General features: G+C 44.3%; 2 protein-coding genes across 2 annotated transcripts; one reads left to right on the top strand and one right to left on the bottom strand.

Moving 5' to 3' along the window:
* Positions 1–8,297: 8,297 nt before the first annotated feature.
* LOC138350852 (uncharacterized) lies at positions 8,298–9,914 on the bottom strand. Its single transcript, XM_069302293.1, has one exon. The coding sequence runs from the start codon at positions 9,912–9,914 to the stop codon at positions 8,298–8,300; it is 1,617 nt and encodes a 538-aa protein (XP_069158394.1).
* A 1,356-nt stretch (positions 9,915–11,270) lies between these two features.
* LOC123753026 (histidine-rich protein PFHRP-II-like) lies at positions 11,271–17,235 on the top strand. Its single transcript, XM_045735034.2, has 2 exons — positions 11,271–11,291; positions 16,450–17,235. Exons 1-2 carry the CDS (start codon positions 11,271–11,273, stop codon positions 17,233–17,235), a joined length of 807 nt encoding a protein of 268 aa, XP_045590990.2.
* Positions 17,236–17,305: the final 70 nt, after the last annotated feature.

Raw genomic sequence — 17,305 nt, 5'->3', positions numbered from 1 at the left:
CTACCTCCCGAAGGCACCAGATGAGTGAGGGGTCAGTCTGCAATTTTCGTCAAGCCACTGTCAATGTGAGAGAACTCGTGTCCAGCTTATAAGCCTATACTTGCATAAACCACAAGTGAAGATAAACAATCTTTGGACAACACCCACCAGTGGGACTCGAACCCAGAAAGCACAACTACCTTCCAGTAGCTGGCATAACTAGTATGCTTTAACCCACTACGCCATCAGACCTTACAAAAGAAGTAGATAGTTCGAGATATATATATCTCAAACATCTCTACCTCCCGAAGGCACCAGATGAGTGAGGGGTCAGTCTGCAATTTTCGTCAAGCCACTGTCAATGTGAGAGAACTCGTGTCCAGCTTATAAGCCTATACTTGCATAAACCACAAGTGAAGATAAACAATCTTTGGACAACACCCACCAGTGGGACTCGAACCCAGAAAGCACAACTACCTTCCAGTAGCTGGCATAACTAGTATGCTTTAACCCACTACGCCATCAGACCTTACAAAAGAAGTAGATAGTTCGAGATATATATATCTCAAACATCTCTACCTCCCGAAGGCACCAGATGAGTGAGGGGTCAGTCTGCAATTTTCGTCAAGCCACTGTCAATGTGAGAGAACTCGTGTCCAGCTTATAAGCCTATACTTGCATAAACCACAAGTGAAGATAAACAATCTTTGGACAACACCCACCAGTGGGACTCGAACCCAGAAAGCACAACTACCTTCCAGTAGCTGGCATAACTAGTATGCTTTAACCCACTACGCCATCAGACCTTACAAAAGAAGTAGATAGTTCGAGATATATATATCTCAAACATCTCTACCTCCCGAAGGCACCAGATGAGTGAGGGGTCAGTCTGCAATTTTCGTCAAGCCACTGTCAATGTGAGAGAACTCGTGTCCAGCTTATAAGCCTATACTTGCATAAACCACAAGTGAAGATAAACAATCTTTGGACAACACCCACCAGTGGGACTCGAACCCAGAAAGCACAACTACCTTCCAGTAGCTGGCATAACTAGTATGCTTTAACCCACTACGCCATCAGACCTTACAAAAGAAGTAGATAGTTCGAGATATATATATCTCAAACATCTCTACCTCCCGAAGGCACCAGATGAGTGAGGGGTCAGTCTGCAATTTTCGTCAAGCCACTGTCAATGTGAGAGAACTCGTGTCCAGCTTATAAGCCTATACTTGCATAAACCACAAGTGAAGATAAACAATCTTTGGACAACACCCACCAGTGGGACTCGAACCCAGAAAGCACAACTACCTTCCAGTAGCTGGCATAACTAGTATGCTTTAACCCACTACGCCATCAGACCTTACAAAAGAAGTAGATAGTTCGAGATATATATATCTCAAACATCTCTACCTCCCGAAGGCACCAGATGAGTGAGGGGTCAGTCTGCAATTTTCGTCAAGCCACTGTCAATGTGAGAGAACTCGTGTCCAGCTTATAAGCCTATACTTGCATAAACCACAAGTGAAGATAAACAATCTTTGGACAACACCCACCAGTGGGACTCGAACCCAGAAAGCACAACTACCTTCCAGTAGCTGGCATAACTAGTATGCTTTAACCCACTACGCCATCAGACCTTACAAAAGAAGTAGATAGTTCGAGATATATATATCTCAAACATCTCTACCTCCCGAAGGCACCAGATGAGTGAGGGGTCAGTCTGCAATTTTCGTCAAGCCACTGTCAATGTGAGAGAACTCGTGTCCAGCTTATAAGCCTATACTTGCATAAACCACAAGTGAAGATAAACAATCTTTGGACAACACCCACCAGTGGGACTCGAACCCAGAAAGCACAACTACCTTCCAGTAGCTGGCATAACTAGTATGCTTTAACCCACTACGCCATCAGACCTTACAAAAGAAGTAGATAGTTCGAGATATATATATCTCAAACATCTCTACCTCCCGAAGGCACCAGATGAGTGAGGGGTCAGTCTGCAATTTTCGTCAAGCCACTGTCAATGTGAGAGAACTCGTGTCCAGCTTATAAGCCTATACTTGCATAAACCACAAGTGAAGATAAACAATCTTTGGACAACACCCACCAGTGGGACTCGAACCCAGAAAGCACAACTACCTTCCAGTAGCTGGCATAACTAGTATGCTTTAACCCACTACGCCATCAGACCTTACAAAAGAAGTAGATAGTTCGAGATATATATATCTCAAACATCTCTACCTCCCGAAGGCACCAGATGAGTGAGGGGTCAGTCTGCAATTTTCGTCAAGCCACTGTCAATGTGAGAGAACTCGTGTCCAGCTTATAAGCCTATACTTGCATAAACCACAAGTGAAGATAAACAATCTTTGGACAACACCCACCAGTGGGACTCGAACCCAGAAAGCACAACTACCTTCCAGTAGCTGGCATAACTAGTATGCTTTAACCCACTACGCCATCAGACCTTACAAAAGAAGTAGATAGTTCGAGATATATATATCTCAAACATCTCTACCTCCCGAAGGCACCAGATGAGTGAGGGGTCAGTCTGCAATTTTCGTCAAGCCACTGTCAATGTGAGAGAACTCGTGTCCAGCTTATAAGCCTATACTTGCATAAACCACAAGTGAAGATAAACAATCTTTGGACAACACCCACCAGTGGGACTCGAACCCAGAAAGCACAACTACCTTCCAGTAGCTGGCATAACTAGTATGCTTTAACCCACTACGCCATCAGACCTTACAAAAGAAGTAGATAGTTCGAGATATATATATCTCAAACATCTCTACCTCCCGAAGGCACCAGATGAGTGAGGGGTCAGTCTGCAATTTTCGTCAAGCCACTGTCAATGTGAGAGAACTCGTGTCCAGCTTATAAGCCTATACTTGCATAAACCACAAGTGAAGATAAACAATCTTTGGACAACACCCACCAGTGGGACTCGAACCCAGAAAGCACAACTACCTTCCAGTAGCTGGCATAACTAGTATGCTTTAACCCACTACGCCATCAGACCTTACAAAAGAAGTAGATAGTTCGAGATATATATATCTCAAACATCTCTACCTCCCGAAGGCACCAGATGAGTGAGGGGTCAGTCTGCAATTTTCGTCAAGCCACTGTCAATGTGAGAGAACTCGTGTCCAGCTTATAAGCCTATACTTGCATAAACCACAAGTGAAGATAAACAATCTTTGGACAACACCCACCAGTGGGACTCGAACCCAGAAAGCACAACTACCTTCCAGTAGCTGGCATAACTAGTATGCTTTAACCCACTACGCCATCAGACCTTACAAAAGAAGTAGATAGTTCGAGATATATATATCTCAAACATCTCTACCTCCCGAAGGCACCAGATGAGTGAGGGGTCAGTCTGCAATTTTCGTCAAGCCACTGTCAATGTGAGAGAACTCGTGTCCAGCTTATAAGCCTATACTTGCATAAACCACAAGTGAAGATAAACAATCTTTGGACAACACCCACCAGTGGGACTCGAACCCAGAAAGCACAACTACCTTCCAGTAGCTGGCATAACTAGTATGCTTTAACCCACTACGCCATCAGACCTTACAAAAGAAGTAGATAGTTCGAGATATATATATCTCAAACATCTCTACCTCCCGAAGGCACCAGATGAGTGAGGGGTCAGTCTGCAATTTTCGTCAAGCCACTGTCAATGTGAGAGAACTCGTGTCCAGCTTATAAGCCTATACTTGCATAAACCACAAGTGAAGATAAACAATCTTTGGACAACACCCACCAGTGGGACTCGAACCCAGAAAGCACAACTACCTTCCAGTAGCTGGCATAACTAGTATGCTTTAACCCACTACGCCATCAGACCTTACAAAAGAAGTAGATAGTTCGAGATATATATATCTCAAACATCTCTACCTCCCGAAGGCACCAGATGAGTGAGGGGTCAGTCTGCAATTTTCGTCAAGCCACTGTCAATGTGAGAGAACTCGTGTCCAGCTTATAAGCCTATACTTGCATAAACCACAAGTGAAGATAAACAATCTTTGGACAACACCCACCAGTGGGACTCGAACCCAGAAAGCACAACTACCTTCCAGTAGCTGGCATAACTAGTATGCTTTAACCCACTACGCCATCAGACCTTACAAAAGAAGTAGATAGTTCGAGATATATATATCTCAAACATCTCTACCTCCCGAAGGCACCAGATGAGTGAGGGGTCAGTCTGCAATTTTCGTCAAGCCACTGTCAATGTGAGAGAACTCGTGTCCAGCTTATAAGCCTATACTTGCATAAACCACAAGTGAAGATAAACAATCTTTGGACAACACCCACCAGTGGGACTCGAACCCAGAAAGCACAACTACCTTCCAGTAGCTGGCATAACTAGTATGCTAGTTATATATAGCATATAGTATGCTAGTATGCTAGTTATATAACTAGTATTCAGTTATATATATATATATATATATATATATATATATAACTGAAAACTCCACACCCCAGAAGTGACTCGAACCCATACTGCCAGGAGCACTATGCAACTGGTGTACAGGAGACATTAACCAGGAAGCAGCTCCGTAACAGCTGTCTAACTCCCAGGTTCCAATACACTGATTGATAACAGGGGCATCAGGGTGAAAGAAACTTTGCCTACTTGTTTCTGCCTGGTCCAGGAATCGAACCCGGGCCACAGAATTATGAGTCCTGCGTGCTGTCCGCTGTGTGTGTGTACTTACCTAGTTGTGCATACCTGGGGACCAATGAGCCAGAGCTCAATCCCTGCAAGCACAACTAGGTGAGTACACATGCACCCATACACACATGCACTCATACACACATGCACTCATACACAGTGGTGGAGGCTGACTCCATACACAGTTTCAAGTGTAGATATGACAGAGCCCAGTAGGCTCAGGAATCTGTACACCTGTTGATTGACGGTTGAGAGGCGGGACCAAAGAGCCAGAGCTCAACCCCCGCAAACACAACTAGGTGAGTACAACTAGGTGAGTACAGTGGTGGAGGCTGACTCCATACACAGTTTCAAGTGTAGATATGACAGAGCCCAGTAGGCTCAGGAACCTGTACAGCAGTTGATTGACAGTTGAGAGGCGGGACCAAAGAGCCAGAGCTCAACCCCCGCAAGCACAACTAGGTGAGTACACACAACAATACTACTGAGTAAGTTGTTGTTGTTGGTAGTAAGTGCTTTTTATCCGCTTACTTGTTCTCCTTAAACTTTGCTTTGACCTTCGTGTAAGACAGCCTTGGCCAGACGTCTTGAAGATACGTGGAGGTTGGCGACTCCTTATCTAGAGCTGCGACACCTTGTGTCCTAAGTCGGCACCCTTCAGGTGCCTTCGAGACGTCTTCCCTAAACTCTCAGAGGCAAACCTTAAAGGCATATATGAGGGAAATAGTCGTCCATTTTGTGTACGTCGGAGGCACAAGCGGGAAGAGAATAATAGTACCCAATACGAAATCAAATTGTTACAGTGTAAATTAAACTACTGAAAACATTTTGGCGGCGGGTAATGTTCGTGACGCGTTCCTCCTTAATAATTCTCTCTAGTTTCACTGATTTTCAACACGATAAATGTCAGCGTGGTCAGCCCAGTGTAAAGCTCTTGGGACTGGAACATCTCGCCTCTCTCCAAATAGAAATATAATATTGTGTGAAGTGTTTGAGACTTTGGGGTCACCACTGATGCTAATATTATCTGGCAAAATTAGCAGGAAAATGTATAATTGATTTTGTTGAAACTGAGGAAGTTCCTTAATCTCCAGATTTGTGAAACGCTGAGAAAACTTGCATGTGTTCGATCCCCGTCTTGCTGTAAGGGTTTTCTCATCAATATATTACATTATTGTGACTTGCAGGTGTGTTTGACGGCAGCGTGTTGTGAAGAGCGCCTCTCCCTACACCAGACTGTAGGCGGGTTGTGTGGGGGAACTTGGCACAGGCACCAGCTCGGTGCCTCCAGGTGCCTGTGGCTCCGGCAGATCCTCAGGTTCTATAATATTTAGCATATCATGGTGCATGGGTTAAGGCCCTTGTCGGGGAGTTACCCAGGACGCTCGTTCGATCCCCCATCTTGGTGAAGAGATTTTCTCTCAGATGCATAACATTACCGTTATGTCAAGCCTGGCCTCGGGCCGGGCTTGGGCAGTAGAAGAACTCCCAGAACCCCATGGTTATACATAGGAGCTGCCTCGTATGGGCCAATAGGCCTTCTGCAGTTACCTTTGTTCTTATGTTCTTATGTTCTTAACCCCATCAACCAGGTATCAACCAGGTATCAACCGTGGTTTCATTGCGTGTGTGTGACGACGCTGGTAATGGTTGGATCAGTCATACCAGTTGAGTTCTTAAATACTTTTTTAATAAAGACTGAAAGTGTTCCGGAGTTTTTGTTTTTAAGCTTGAGACGAAAGCAGGACAGTAAGCCGAGCTTAGTCTAATGCTTTGAACCTGTTGCTGACCCGAAAGGGTATTCGTGTGTGGCCAGCAAAACCTTCGATGAACAAAGTGTGCGAATGCTTGCTGCTCTGCCTTCGCCACAAGTTACACAGCAATAAGAGCAAAACACATACAAGCTTTAGCATACGGTAGTAACACATATTTTATCAAATGTAAAGTAATATTACTAAACAATAAACTCTTCAAGGCCATCGAATACTTATCAAATGAGGTGACAAAGTCATGTAGGAATACAAGGGAACGACAATGAAGATGACGCAGGAAAATTTTGAGCTTAAATAATGAAGGCAAACAGTGCGATCAGAAAAACTGTACAACAATTGGATATATTTTGTTGCTCTTAAGGTTCCATTGTGAGTGCTCCTGGACCTGGCTCTGTGATCACTCACTCGCTCTAACTCACGAGTCGTAAATGTTCAGTCATCGCTTCAATAGTACTTATAGGAGTAACTCACCAGTGGTACTCCACTTAACAGTTCGATTGTGTCACCCAAGTATTCCTGTCGTTAGTGACCTTGACTGTTCAGTTGTCTATGAAGCTTCATTGTGTGACAGTGAACTATACTGAAGATCTAGTTCAGATATCTTGTAATTCTTAGTCCGGTGTGGCAGATATTGTAAAAAAATTCGATACCTCTCTGAGGCCTATATTACACTGTTCTGTGGTCAACATGACATTGGCAATATGCTCATTGATCAGGGGGAGAGTATGCCCCCCACCCCCTGTGGTCTCCAAATCCCTGATTCTGAATATTCTGGGAATTTACTGAATCTGACGTTATCATTTTTTGTTCCAATTCCATGTACTTCACCAGTTTAAGATTTTTTTTTTGTAAATCCTTTACCTTGTACTTCAAGATAGGAAACTAGTCTGTAATTACCTGTTTGTGTTGGGATTTACCTAACAAAAGAATGTTTGTAATGGTGGTATATTGAAGCAGGTAAGGAGTATCCTGGACACATCTCTGAGGGAGCCGGTCGGCCGAGCGGACAGCACGCTGGACTTGTGATCCTGTGGTCTCGGGATCGATCCCGGGCGCCGGCGAGAAACAATGGGCATAGTTTCTTTCACCCTACCTAGCAGTAAAATAGGTACCTGGGTGTTAGTCAGCTGTCACGGGCTGCTTCCTGGGGGTGGAGGCCTGGTCGAGGACCGGGCCGCGGGGACACTAAAGCCCCGAAATCATCTCAAGATAACCTCAAGATAAGATATCTCCTGCATTTTCTCTTAGCTTATATTGATGAATTGTCGCCACTGAGAAGTTAGTCAACACAGGTTTGTTTATTTCGCTAATGGCCGGCGGTTTGTTCTTAATTAAAGCCTCTAATTGCTTTCAGGAACTCGTCTATTGTTAAGTCTCCGTGGTATAAGTATTAACTGTATAAGTATTATACAGTCTCCGTGGTGTAGTGGTAAGACACTCGCCTGGCGTTCCGCGAGCGCTATGTCATGGGTTCGTATCCTGGCCGGGGAGGATTTACTGGGCGCAATTCCTTAACTGTAGCCTCTGTTTAACGCAACAGTAAAATGTGTACTTGGTTGTAACAACGATTCTTCGCGGCGGGGATCGTATTCCAGGGACTTGCCCGAAACGCTACGCGTACTAGTGGCTCTACAAGAATGTAACAACTCTTGTATATATCTCAAAAAAAAAAAAAAAAAAAAAAAGTACTCCTTAAGGTGGCACTCATTGCAAGTGTTGCTAAGATCAGTACTCCTTAAGGTGGCACTCATTGCAAGTGTTGCTAAGATCAGGTCTTCGCGACGGAAGTAAAGTTGCACGGCTCTGTTTTCCTCAAGAATTATAATTACTTTTTCTTTATTGGGGAAAAGCTGACATTTTCCTCAGGGTTTATTCTGAACATTTTTTTTCATATTGCTTACTGTAGGCTTGTCCTTGTTCTGTCCTTGTTCTGTCCTTGTTCTGTCCTTGTTCTGTCCTTGTTCTGTCCTTGTTCTGCCCTTGTTCTGCCCTTGTTCTGTCCTTGTTCTGTCCTTGTTCTGTCCTTGTTCTGTCCTTGTTCTGCCCTTGTTCTGCCCTTGTTCTGTCCTTGTTCTGTCCTTGTTCTGTCCTTGTTCTGTCCTTGTTCTGCCCTTGTTCTGCCCTTGTTCTGTGCTGTTCTGCCCTTGTTCTGTCCTTGTTCTGTGCTGTTCTGTCCTTGTTCTGTCCTTGTTCTGCCCTTGTTCTGTGCTGTTCTGTGCTGTTCTGTCCTTGTTCTGTCCTTGTTCTGTGCTGTTCTGTCCTTGTTCTGTCCTTGTTCTGTGCTGTTCTGCCCTTGTTCTGCCCTTGTTCTGTGCTGTTCTGCCCTTGTTCTGTCCTTGTTCTGTGCTGTTCTGTGCTGTTCTGTCCTTGTTCTGTCCTTGTTCTGTGCTGTTCTGTCCTTGTTCTGTCCTTGTTCTGCCCTTGTTCTGTGCTGTTCTGCCCTTGTTCTGTCCTTGTTCTGCCCTTGTTCTGCCCTTGTTCTGTGCTGTTCTGCCCTTGTTCTGTCCTTGTTCTGCCCTTGTTCTGCCCTTGTTCTGCCCTTGTTCTGCCCTTGTTCTGTGCTGTTCTGCCCTTGTTCTGCCCTTGTTCTGCCCTTGTTCTGTGCTGTTCTGCCCTTGTTCTGTGCTGTTCTGCCCTTGTTCTGTCCTTGTTCTGTGCTGTTCTGCCCTTGTTCTGTCCTTGTTCTGCCCTTGTTCTGTCCTTGTTCTGTGCTGTTCTGCCCTTGTTCTGTCCTTGTTCTGCCCTTGTTCTGCCCTTGTTCTGTGCTGTTCTGTGCTGTTCTGTCCTTGTTCTGTCCTTGTTCTGCCCTTGTTCTGTCCTTGTTCTGTGCTGTTCTGCCCTTGTTCTGTCCTTGTTCTGTGCTGTTCTGTCCTTGTTCTGTCCTTGTTCTGCCCTTGTTCTGTCCTTGTTCTGTGCTGTTCTGTCCTTGTTCTGCCCTTGTTCTGCCCTTGTTCTGTCCTTGTTCTGTGCTGTTCTGTCCTTGTTCTGTCCTTGTTCTGCCCTTGTTCTGTCCTTGTTCTGTGCTGTTCTGCCCTTGTTCTGTCCTTGTTCTGTGCTGTTCTGCCCTTGTTCTGTCCTTGTTCTGTGCTGTTCTGCCCTTGTTCTGTCCTTGTTCTGCCCTTGTTCTGTCCTTGTTCTGCCCTTGTTCTGTCCTTGTTCTGTGCTGTTCTGCCCTTGTTCTGTCCTTGTTCTGCCCTTGTTCTGTCCTTGTTCTGCCCTTGTTCTGTCCTTGTTCTGCCCTTGTTCTGCCCTTGTTCTGTGCTGTTCTGCCCTTGTTCTGTCCTTGTTCTGCCCTTGTTCTGCCCTTGTTCTGTGCTGTTCTGTCCTTGTTCTGTCCTTGTTGTGCCCTTGTTCTGCCCTTGTTCTGCCCTTGTTCTGCCCTTGTTCTGCCCTTGTTCTGCCCTTGTTCTGCCCTTGTTCTGCCCTTGTTCTGCCCTTGTTCCCAAAAAACTTAGGAAAGTTTTTTCCCAAGACGACATTGACGTTCTCTTCTCCTGGGTCGAGTCTCCATTCTTTACTTGCACTTTTTCTCAAGAACTTTTTTGCGTGTTTTAATCTGTCCGAATTTGACTCGTTACATCACTCCATTGTTTTGGTATGTTCTGCCTTGCATAAATCTGGCAGCTCGACTTGCACCTCATCTTGTAGTTCATCTTGAAGTTCATCTTGTAGTTCATCTTGTAGTTCATCTTGAAGTTCATCTTGTAGTTCATCTTGTAGTTCATCTTGTAGTTCATCTTGTAGTTCATCTTGTAGTTCATCTTGAAGTTCATCTTGTAGTTCATCTTGTAGTTCATCTTGAAGTTTGCAATGCAGTGTTTTACAAGTGTGTCGTTCCGTTCTGTGTGTTATAAGTTCTAGGAGAGTGCTATGTCTAGTTAGCAGTGTTAGAGTCCTTAAGATGCTGGAGAGTGTGGGAACGTCGTGTGGGCAGCTAGGGGGGGGGGGGGTTCATGTATTTTTCCATGTTTCTCCACTACTTGGCTCTGTGTCTATGGTGGACCTTTCCTCTCCTCTGTGATCTGTGAGATTGGTGTCCTCGGCGCCGGCTTTGAATGACTCGTTATCTGTCTCTGAGCACTGGAGTCTTCTGGCCAGGGAGAGGTGCCGTGTTGGGGTGGTTGGTATTATTGGTAGGGTTAAGTCCCTTGTGCTCGCTTGGCCTCTGTCTGTGCCCGGGCTTAGGAAGAGGTGGTTTGGTTAGAATCATTTCTGGTTAGCCTCTGTGGCCACGTCTAAGTTGGGAAGGAGAGGCATAGTTTTAATTTATGTTCGTTAATATACTGTGTATGGCTTCTGCTGCTTGGGTTATTTCACCCATGTCTGATGGCTAGGTGTTTCACATTCAGATCTCCCAGGAAATAGTCTGATCTGTTTCTTCTGATGGGTTGTCGGGATGTCGGCCGTTGTTGTGCTGGTGGCTGGTCACACGTTCGGGTGAACACTCTACCCGAAATCGTTTGGAGTTCAATTGCCGGAAAGTTTGGCTGGAAACTATCTGCAATTATTGACTCGCCGTTGGCTTCATTAGCTCTGTTGACCTGTGAAGTTTTGTAAATGGAATATCTTTAGAATTTATCCTGCCTTTGTTCCTTGGCTGATAATATTACGTCTGAGGTTGATTTCTCTATACAAGTTGTTGATTTCAGTTGCTTTGTGTTGAGTTAGCTCACTGAGCTTCCATATTTTTAGTGAGTGTATGGTCTTATTAACCTCTCAGGTTGGCTCCACCTTGTAAGGCGTCTGTATGTATGGAGCGGCCACTGTGCAAGTGGCTAAACTTGTTCGTCACGTGTTGGATGGTTCAGGGACTTGTGGTGAAATGTTTCAACATTATGGAGCAAACAGTTATCTTGGTAATTGTGGCGTGATTGTGTGTAATGTTATTCTGGAAGATATGGCACCTTATTGAAGCACTTGTCTTTTTTGTGTCGAACCAAATTCGATCTTATTGTAATCTTCCACAGAGTCGAGGGTCCTGAGCCACTGAAGGTTTGCTTAACTGTCATTAACTCCTTTTCGAGGTCAACCACCATTGTTATGTTTCCCGACTTGTGGATGACACTGAGGTGCTTGTGCTCCCGAGGCCAGTGTAGCACTATTATTATTGTTGAGTGCATCCTGTGTTGCATATTCTCCTGGTTATCGGAAGCGTCTGCAGTGGGTGCTTCTGACTCATGTTGCAAGGTGGTGGCATCACCATAGTGCTCTCCACATCAAAGACTTGTATGATGTTATAAGAGAGAGAGCTGTGTCTGGGGAAATAAGTTCCGGATGTTCACTTACTTTAATAATTAACTTTAATACTGGATCACGATGGTTGAGAGTTTGTTAAGGTAGTGAAGCGGGCACTATGGCACCTCTCAAGGATCTGGTGCCCCCCTCCTCCCCCCCTTCTCCAGAATGGGGTAAGGCCCCCCCCCCATTCCCCATCATAATTCCTGGAATGATGGAGATTTCTTACACCCCCAACATGTCCACCACTGAGTCATACTATAATATTCCTGCAGCTGCTGTGCTGGTGTCTGCCGTGCTTCAGTATTAGTGGGAGGAGCAGGTCCCAAGGGAGAGAGAGCTGCTGAATCTAGGAAATGTCTTCACATCTCACGATCATCAGGTGGGGATGCTGGGCGTAAGGATTACTTCTTCAGTCTTGGCTCTAGTCATTCTTGTGCCCAGCGTCTTGGGGAATGGTTCCCAAGTCTCCACCAGTAAGATGTGTGGCTAACTACTCTACACGACTGTTGACGTCTTGACCTTCAACCCTGGAGGTGTGACGACGTCAAAATGATATATTTTTAGTTGTCTTGTGTTATAACCCCTTCACCTCTACCTCCACCATCCCCCTCCCCCCACCCCTCACCCCCTCCCTCATCACAACCCCTTCTCGCTTCCCTTTCCCACCTACTTCCCCTCCCCCCCTCCCCCCCCCACGCCTCGTACATTAATGCATGACTTCCCGGCCTGTATAGACCCGGGTCTCCATTTTGCAATTTTCCTCCATTCATGACGGATTCGCGTCGTCCCAAAGCTTTACAATTTGCCTGACCTATAAACCCGTTTGGCTCAGGAAGCTGTAAATGGCTCCCAACACCACCGTGGCTCAGGGTGGTGTTGTAATGGCTCCCAACACCACCGTGGCTCAGGGTGGTGTTGTAATGGCTCACAACACCACCGTGGCTCAGGGTAGTGTTGTAATGGCTCACAACACCACCGTGGCTCAGGGTAGTGTTGTAATGGCTCACAACACCACCGTGGCTCAGGGTAGTGTTGTAATGGCTCACAACACCACCGTGGCTCAGGGTAGTGTTGTAATGGCTCCCAACACCACCGTGGCTCAGGGTAGTGTTGTAATGGCTCCCAACACCACCGTGGCTCAGGGTGGTGTTGTAATGGCTCCCAACACCACCGTGGCTCAGGGTAGTGTTGTAATGGCTCCCAACACCACCGTGGCTCAGGGTAGTGTTGTAATGGCTCCCAACACCACCGTGGCTCAGGGTGGTGTGTAAATGGCTCACAACACCACCGTGGCTCAGGGTAGTGTTGTAAATGGCTCACAACACCACTGTGGCTCAGGGTAATGTTGTAAATGGTTCACAACACCACCGTGGCTCAGGGTAGTGTTGTAAATGGCTCACAACACCACCGTGGCTCAGGGTAGTGTTGTAAATGGCTCACAACACCACTGTGGCTCAGGGTAGTGTTGTAAATGGTTCACAACACCACTGTGGCTCAGGGTAGTGTTGTAAATGGCTCACAACACCACTGTGGCTCAGGGTAGTGTTGTAAATGGTTCACAACACCACTGTGGCTCAGGGTAGTGTTGTAAATGGCTCACAACACCACTGTGGCTCAGGGTAGTGTTGTAAATGGCTCCCAACACCACCGTGGCTCAGGGTAGTGTTGTAAATGGCTCCCAACACCACCGTGGCTCAGGGTAGTGTTGTAAATGGCTCCCAACACCACCGTGGCTCAGGGTAGTGTTGTAAATGGCTCCCAACACCACCGTGGCTCAGGGTAGTGTTGTAAATGGCTCCCAACACCACCGTGGCTCAGGGTAGTGTTGTAAATGGCTCCCAACACCACCGTGGCTCAGGGTAGTGTTGTAAATGGCTCCCAACACCACCGTGGCTCAGGGTAGTGTTGTAAATGGCTCCCAACACCACCGTGGCTCAGGGTAGTGTTGTAAATGGTTTTCTTTTAAACATGTCTCATAGAATATGACCGCATATTCTGTATTTACTATCTTCTGATTTAGGGCTTCTATCCCTCTAACTATTTTTCAAGCATCAGGGCTTAGTTGAAAGAGGAGTTCTCCAAAACTCATGTTCGTTATTTTAAGGTGAAGAAAAAACTGAATTACTATAGAATGTATTACACTTATTTATACAATTTGCACAACGTTTGGAACCTCCATGGTTCATTCTCAAGTGAAAAGAAATTACAGATCACGTTAAATTTATACCAGTTCCGGGTCAGGTGATAAAACAAGTAGAATATAGGAAAAGGCAAGAGGATAAATAGGGGATAAATAGGGGGTAAATGGGGGACGAAGCACATACAAAGATTAATCAGGTGTAATTGGCCTGTTATGTTGAGCAGTGTCTTCTGTGTTGGCATTATTATATTCCGGTCTGTCCTTTGTAGTTTTGATTAATTCTAGGAAATCTTCTGATGAATGTAGACTATAGTTGCTTGGAGTGTATGGAGTTAGGAGTTCATTAAGTCACTCCATACACTCCAAGCAACTATAGTTTACAATCATCAGCATATTTCCTAGAATCAATCAAAACTACTCAGCCCGATGGAATCATTGCTTCCCTGGACGTTGAATCCCTATTTACCAACGTCCCAGTCGACACAACCATAGGAATGATACTGGACAGAGTATACAGAGACGAGAGCACCCCCAAATTAGACATACCTGAGCCACACTTGAAGAGTCTTCTCGAAGCATGTACAAAGGAAGCCCCTTTCATCAGTCCACAAGGAGACATGTATCTACAAATAGACGGAGTAGCAATGGGCTCCCCATTAGGAGAGTTATTTGCTAATTTTTACATGGAAACCATTGAAGATAGTCTTCAGTAGTAGACAAAAACCAACTGTATACTGCCGTTATGTAGATGACATATTCGTCATAGTACAAGACTCAGATGAACTAATTGATCTAAAAAGTCATCTAGAGAGAGAGTCAGTACTCCGATTTACACATGAAAATAGTGAAAATAACAGTCTGCCATTCTTGGATGTACTAATAACAAAAACAGGAACCTCTTTAAGCACCAACGTATATACCAAGCCCACCAACATAGGATTATGCCTGAACGGTAGAAGTGAGTGCCCCCAAAGATACAAAGCCAGTGTTCTCAATGCTTATATTCGTCGAGCGGTCACCCACTGCTCTGAATGGAGCAACGTGAGTAGAGAGTTTGAAAGAGTAACTCAGGTATTGGTGAACAACGGATATAGCAACGCGGAAATAAACGCTGCTATAAGAAGACACTTGGACCGTTGGTATAATTCAGAACCTAGAACAGAAAACACAACACCTCCAATAAAATTATATTACAAATCAACCATGCACAGTGAACATATAAAAGAGGAAAGAATAATGAAAGAAATAATCCGTAAAGGAGTAAAAAGCACTACTCCTAACCAAAACATAAACCTGATAATATTCTACAAAACCAAGAAGACTTCTGAACTCCTTATTAAAAGCAGGCCGAAGCCGACGGAGAACCCTCTACAGCAGTCAAGCGTTGTATACATGTACACTTGCCCCCACGAAGGATGTAACCTTCAATCTAAGTACATTGGTATGACGTCGACCAAGCTGACGAGGCGTTTGACATGCCGTCTTCAATCCGGTGCCCCCAGGAATCACATGAGACAAGCCTATGACATCACCCTAACAAGAGAAATGTTGAACAAAAATACCTGCATAATAGACAAAACCCAAGATGCAAGAAGATTACAAATTCTTGAAGCAATTCACGTCAGAATAGAACAACCTACCATGAACATGTCATCACGCACCTTGTATGTAAAGTTAAGGAAAAGTTACTGAATAGTAAATAAAGTTAACCACGTAGAAAATGGCAAAATGGTTAATATATATATATATATATATATATATATATATATATATATATATGTTGTACATAGTAGCCAGAACGTCGTACTCGGCCTACTATGCAAGGCCCAATTTGCCTAATAAGCCAAGTTTTCCTGAATTAATATATTTTCTCTAATTTTTTTCTTATGAAATGATAAAGCTACCCATTTCATTATGTATGAGGTCAATTTTTTTATTGGAGTTAAAATTAACGTAGATATATGACCGAACCTAACCAACCCTACCTAACCTAACCTAACCTATCTTTATAGGTTAGGTTAGGTTAGGTAGCCGAAAAAGTTAGGTTAGGTTAGGTGAGGTAGGTTAGGTAGTCGAAAAACAATTAATTCATGAAAACTTGGCTTATTAGGCAAATTGGGCCTTGCATAGTAGGCTGAGAAGTGCGTTCTGGCTACTAGGTACGACATATATATATATATATATATATATATATATATATATATATATATATATATATATATATATATATATATATATATATATATATTAACCATTTTGCCATTTTCTACGTGGTTAACTTTATTTACTATTCAGTAACTATTCCTTAACTTTACATATAAAGTGCGTGATGACAAGTGGTCACTAAAGTGACCTTTAGCCCGGTCCACCAACATTTACAACTCTCAATGTGACCTTAACCACAACATCAAATATTAAGCGCCGTGCAGACAGTAAGTTTGTCTGCAAATGGTTCGAACATTTGAATGGTTTCTTGATGAGAATGACCGATACATGGCAGATTGATTGATTGTTTTCGGAAATATGTATTTAGCGTTATTATGGTGTGAAGCGACTGTTTGTGCCAGCACCTTGCATGATGAGCAAGAATATTTGTGAACAATTTGGAACTGAATTTACTATTTGCTATTATAAAGTTACTGGAATATGTTTATGCGTCACACTATGCTAATGCGTCACACTATGCTAATGCGTCACACTATGCTAATGCGTCACACTATGCTTATGCGTCACACTATGCTAATGCGTCACACTATGCTTATGCGTCACACTATGCTAATGCGTCACACTATGTTAATGCGTCACACTATGCTTATGCGTCACACTATGCTAATGCGTCACACTATGCTTATGCGTCACACTATGCTAATGCGTCACACTATGTTAATGCGTCACACTATTCTTATGCGTCACACTATGCTTATGCGTCACACTATGCTAATGCGTCACACTATGCTAATGCGTCACACTATGCTAATGCGTCACACTATGCTAATGTGTCACACTATGCTAATGTGTCACACTATGCTAATGTGTCACACTATGCTAATGTGTCACACTATGCTAATGTGTCACACTATGCTAATGTGTCACACTATGCTAATGTGTCACACTATGCTAATGCGTCACACTATGCTAATGCGTCACACTATGCTAATGCGTCACACTATGCTAATGCGTCACACTATGCTAATGTGTCACACTATGCTAATGCGTCACACTATGCTAATGTGTCACACTATGCTAATGCGTCACACTATGCTAATGTGTCACACTATGCTAATGCGTCACACTATGCTTATGTGTCACACTATGTTAATGCGTCACACTATGCTTATGCGTCACACTATGTTAATGCGTCACACTATGCTTATGCGTCACACTATGCTAATGCGTCACACTATGTTAATGCGTCACACTAATGCGTCACACTATACTTATGCGTCACACTATGTTAATGCGTCACACTATGCTAATGCGTCACACTATGTT

Source organism: Procambarus clarkii, chromosome 47 (assembly GCF_040958095.1).
Source record: "Procambarus clarkii isolate CNS0578487 chromosome 47, FALCON_Pclarkii_2.0, whole genome shotgun sequence".
NCBI classification, from domain to species: Eukaryota; Metazoa; Arthropoda; class Malacostraca; order Decapoda; family Cambaridae; genus Procambarus; species Procambarus clarkii.
Note: the sequence above shows the minus strand (reverse complement) of the source record. Positions and strands in the feature narration are given on the sequence as shown.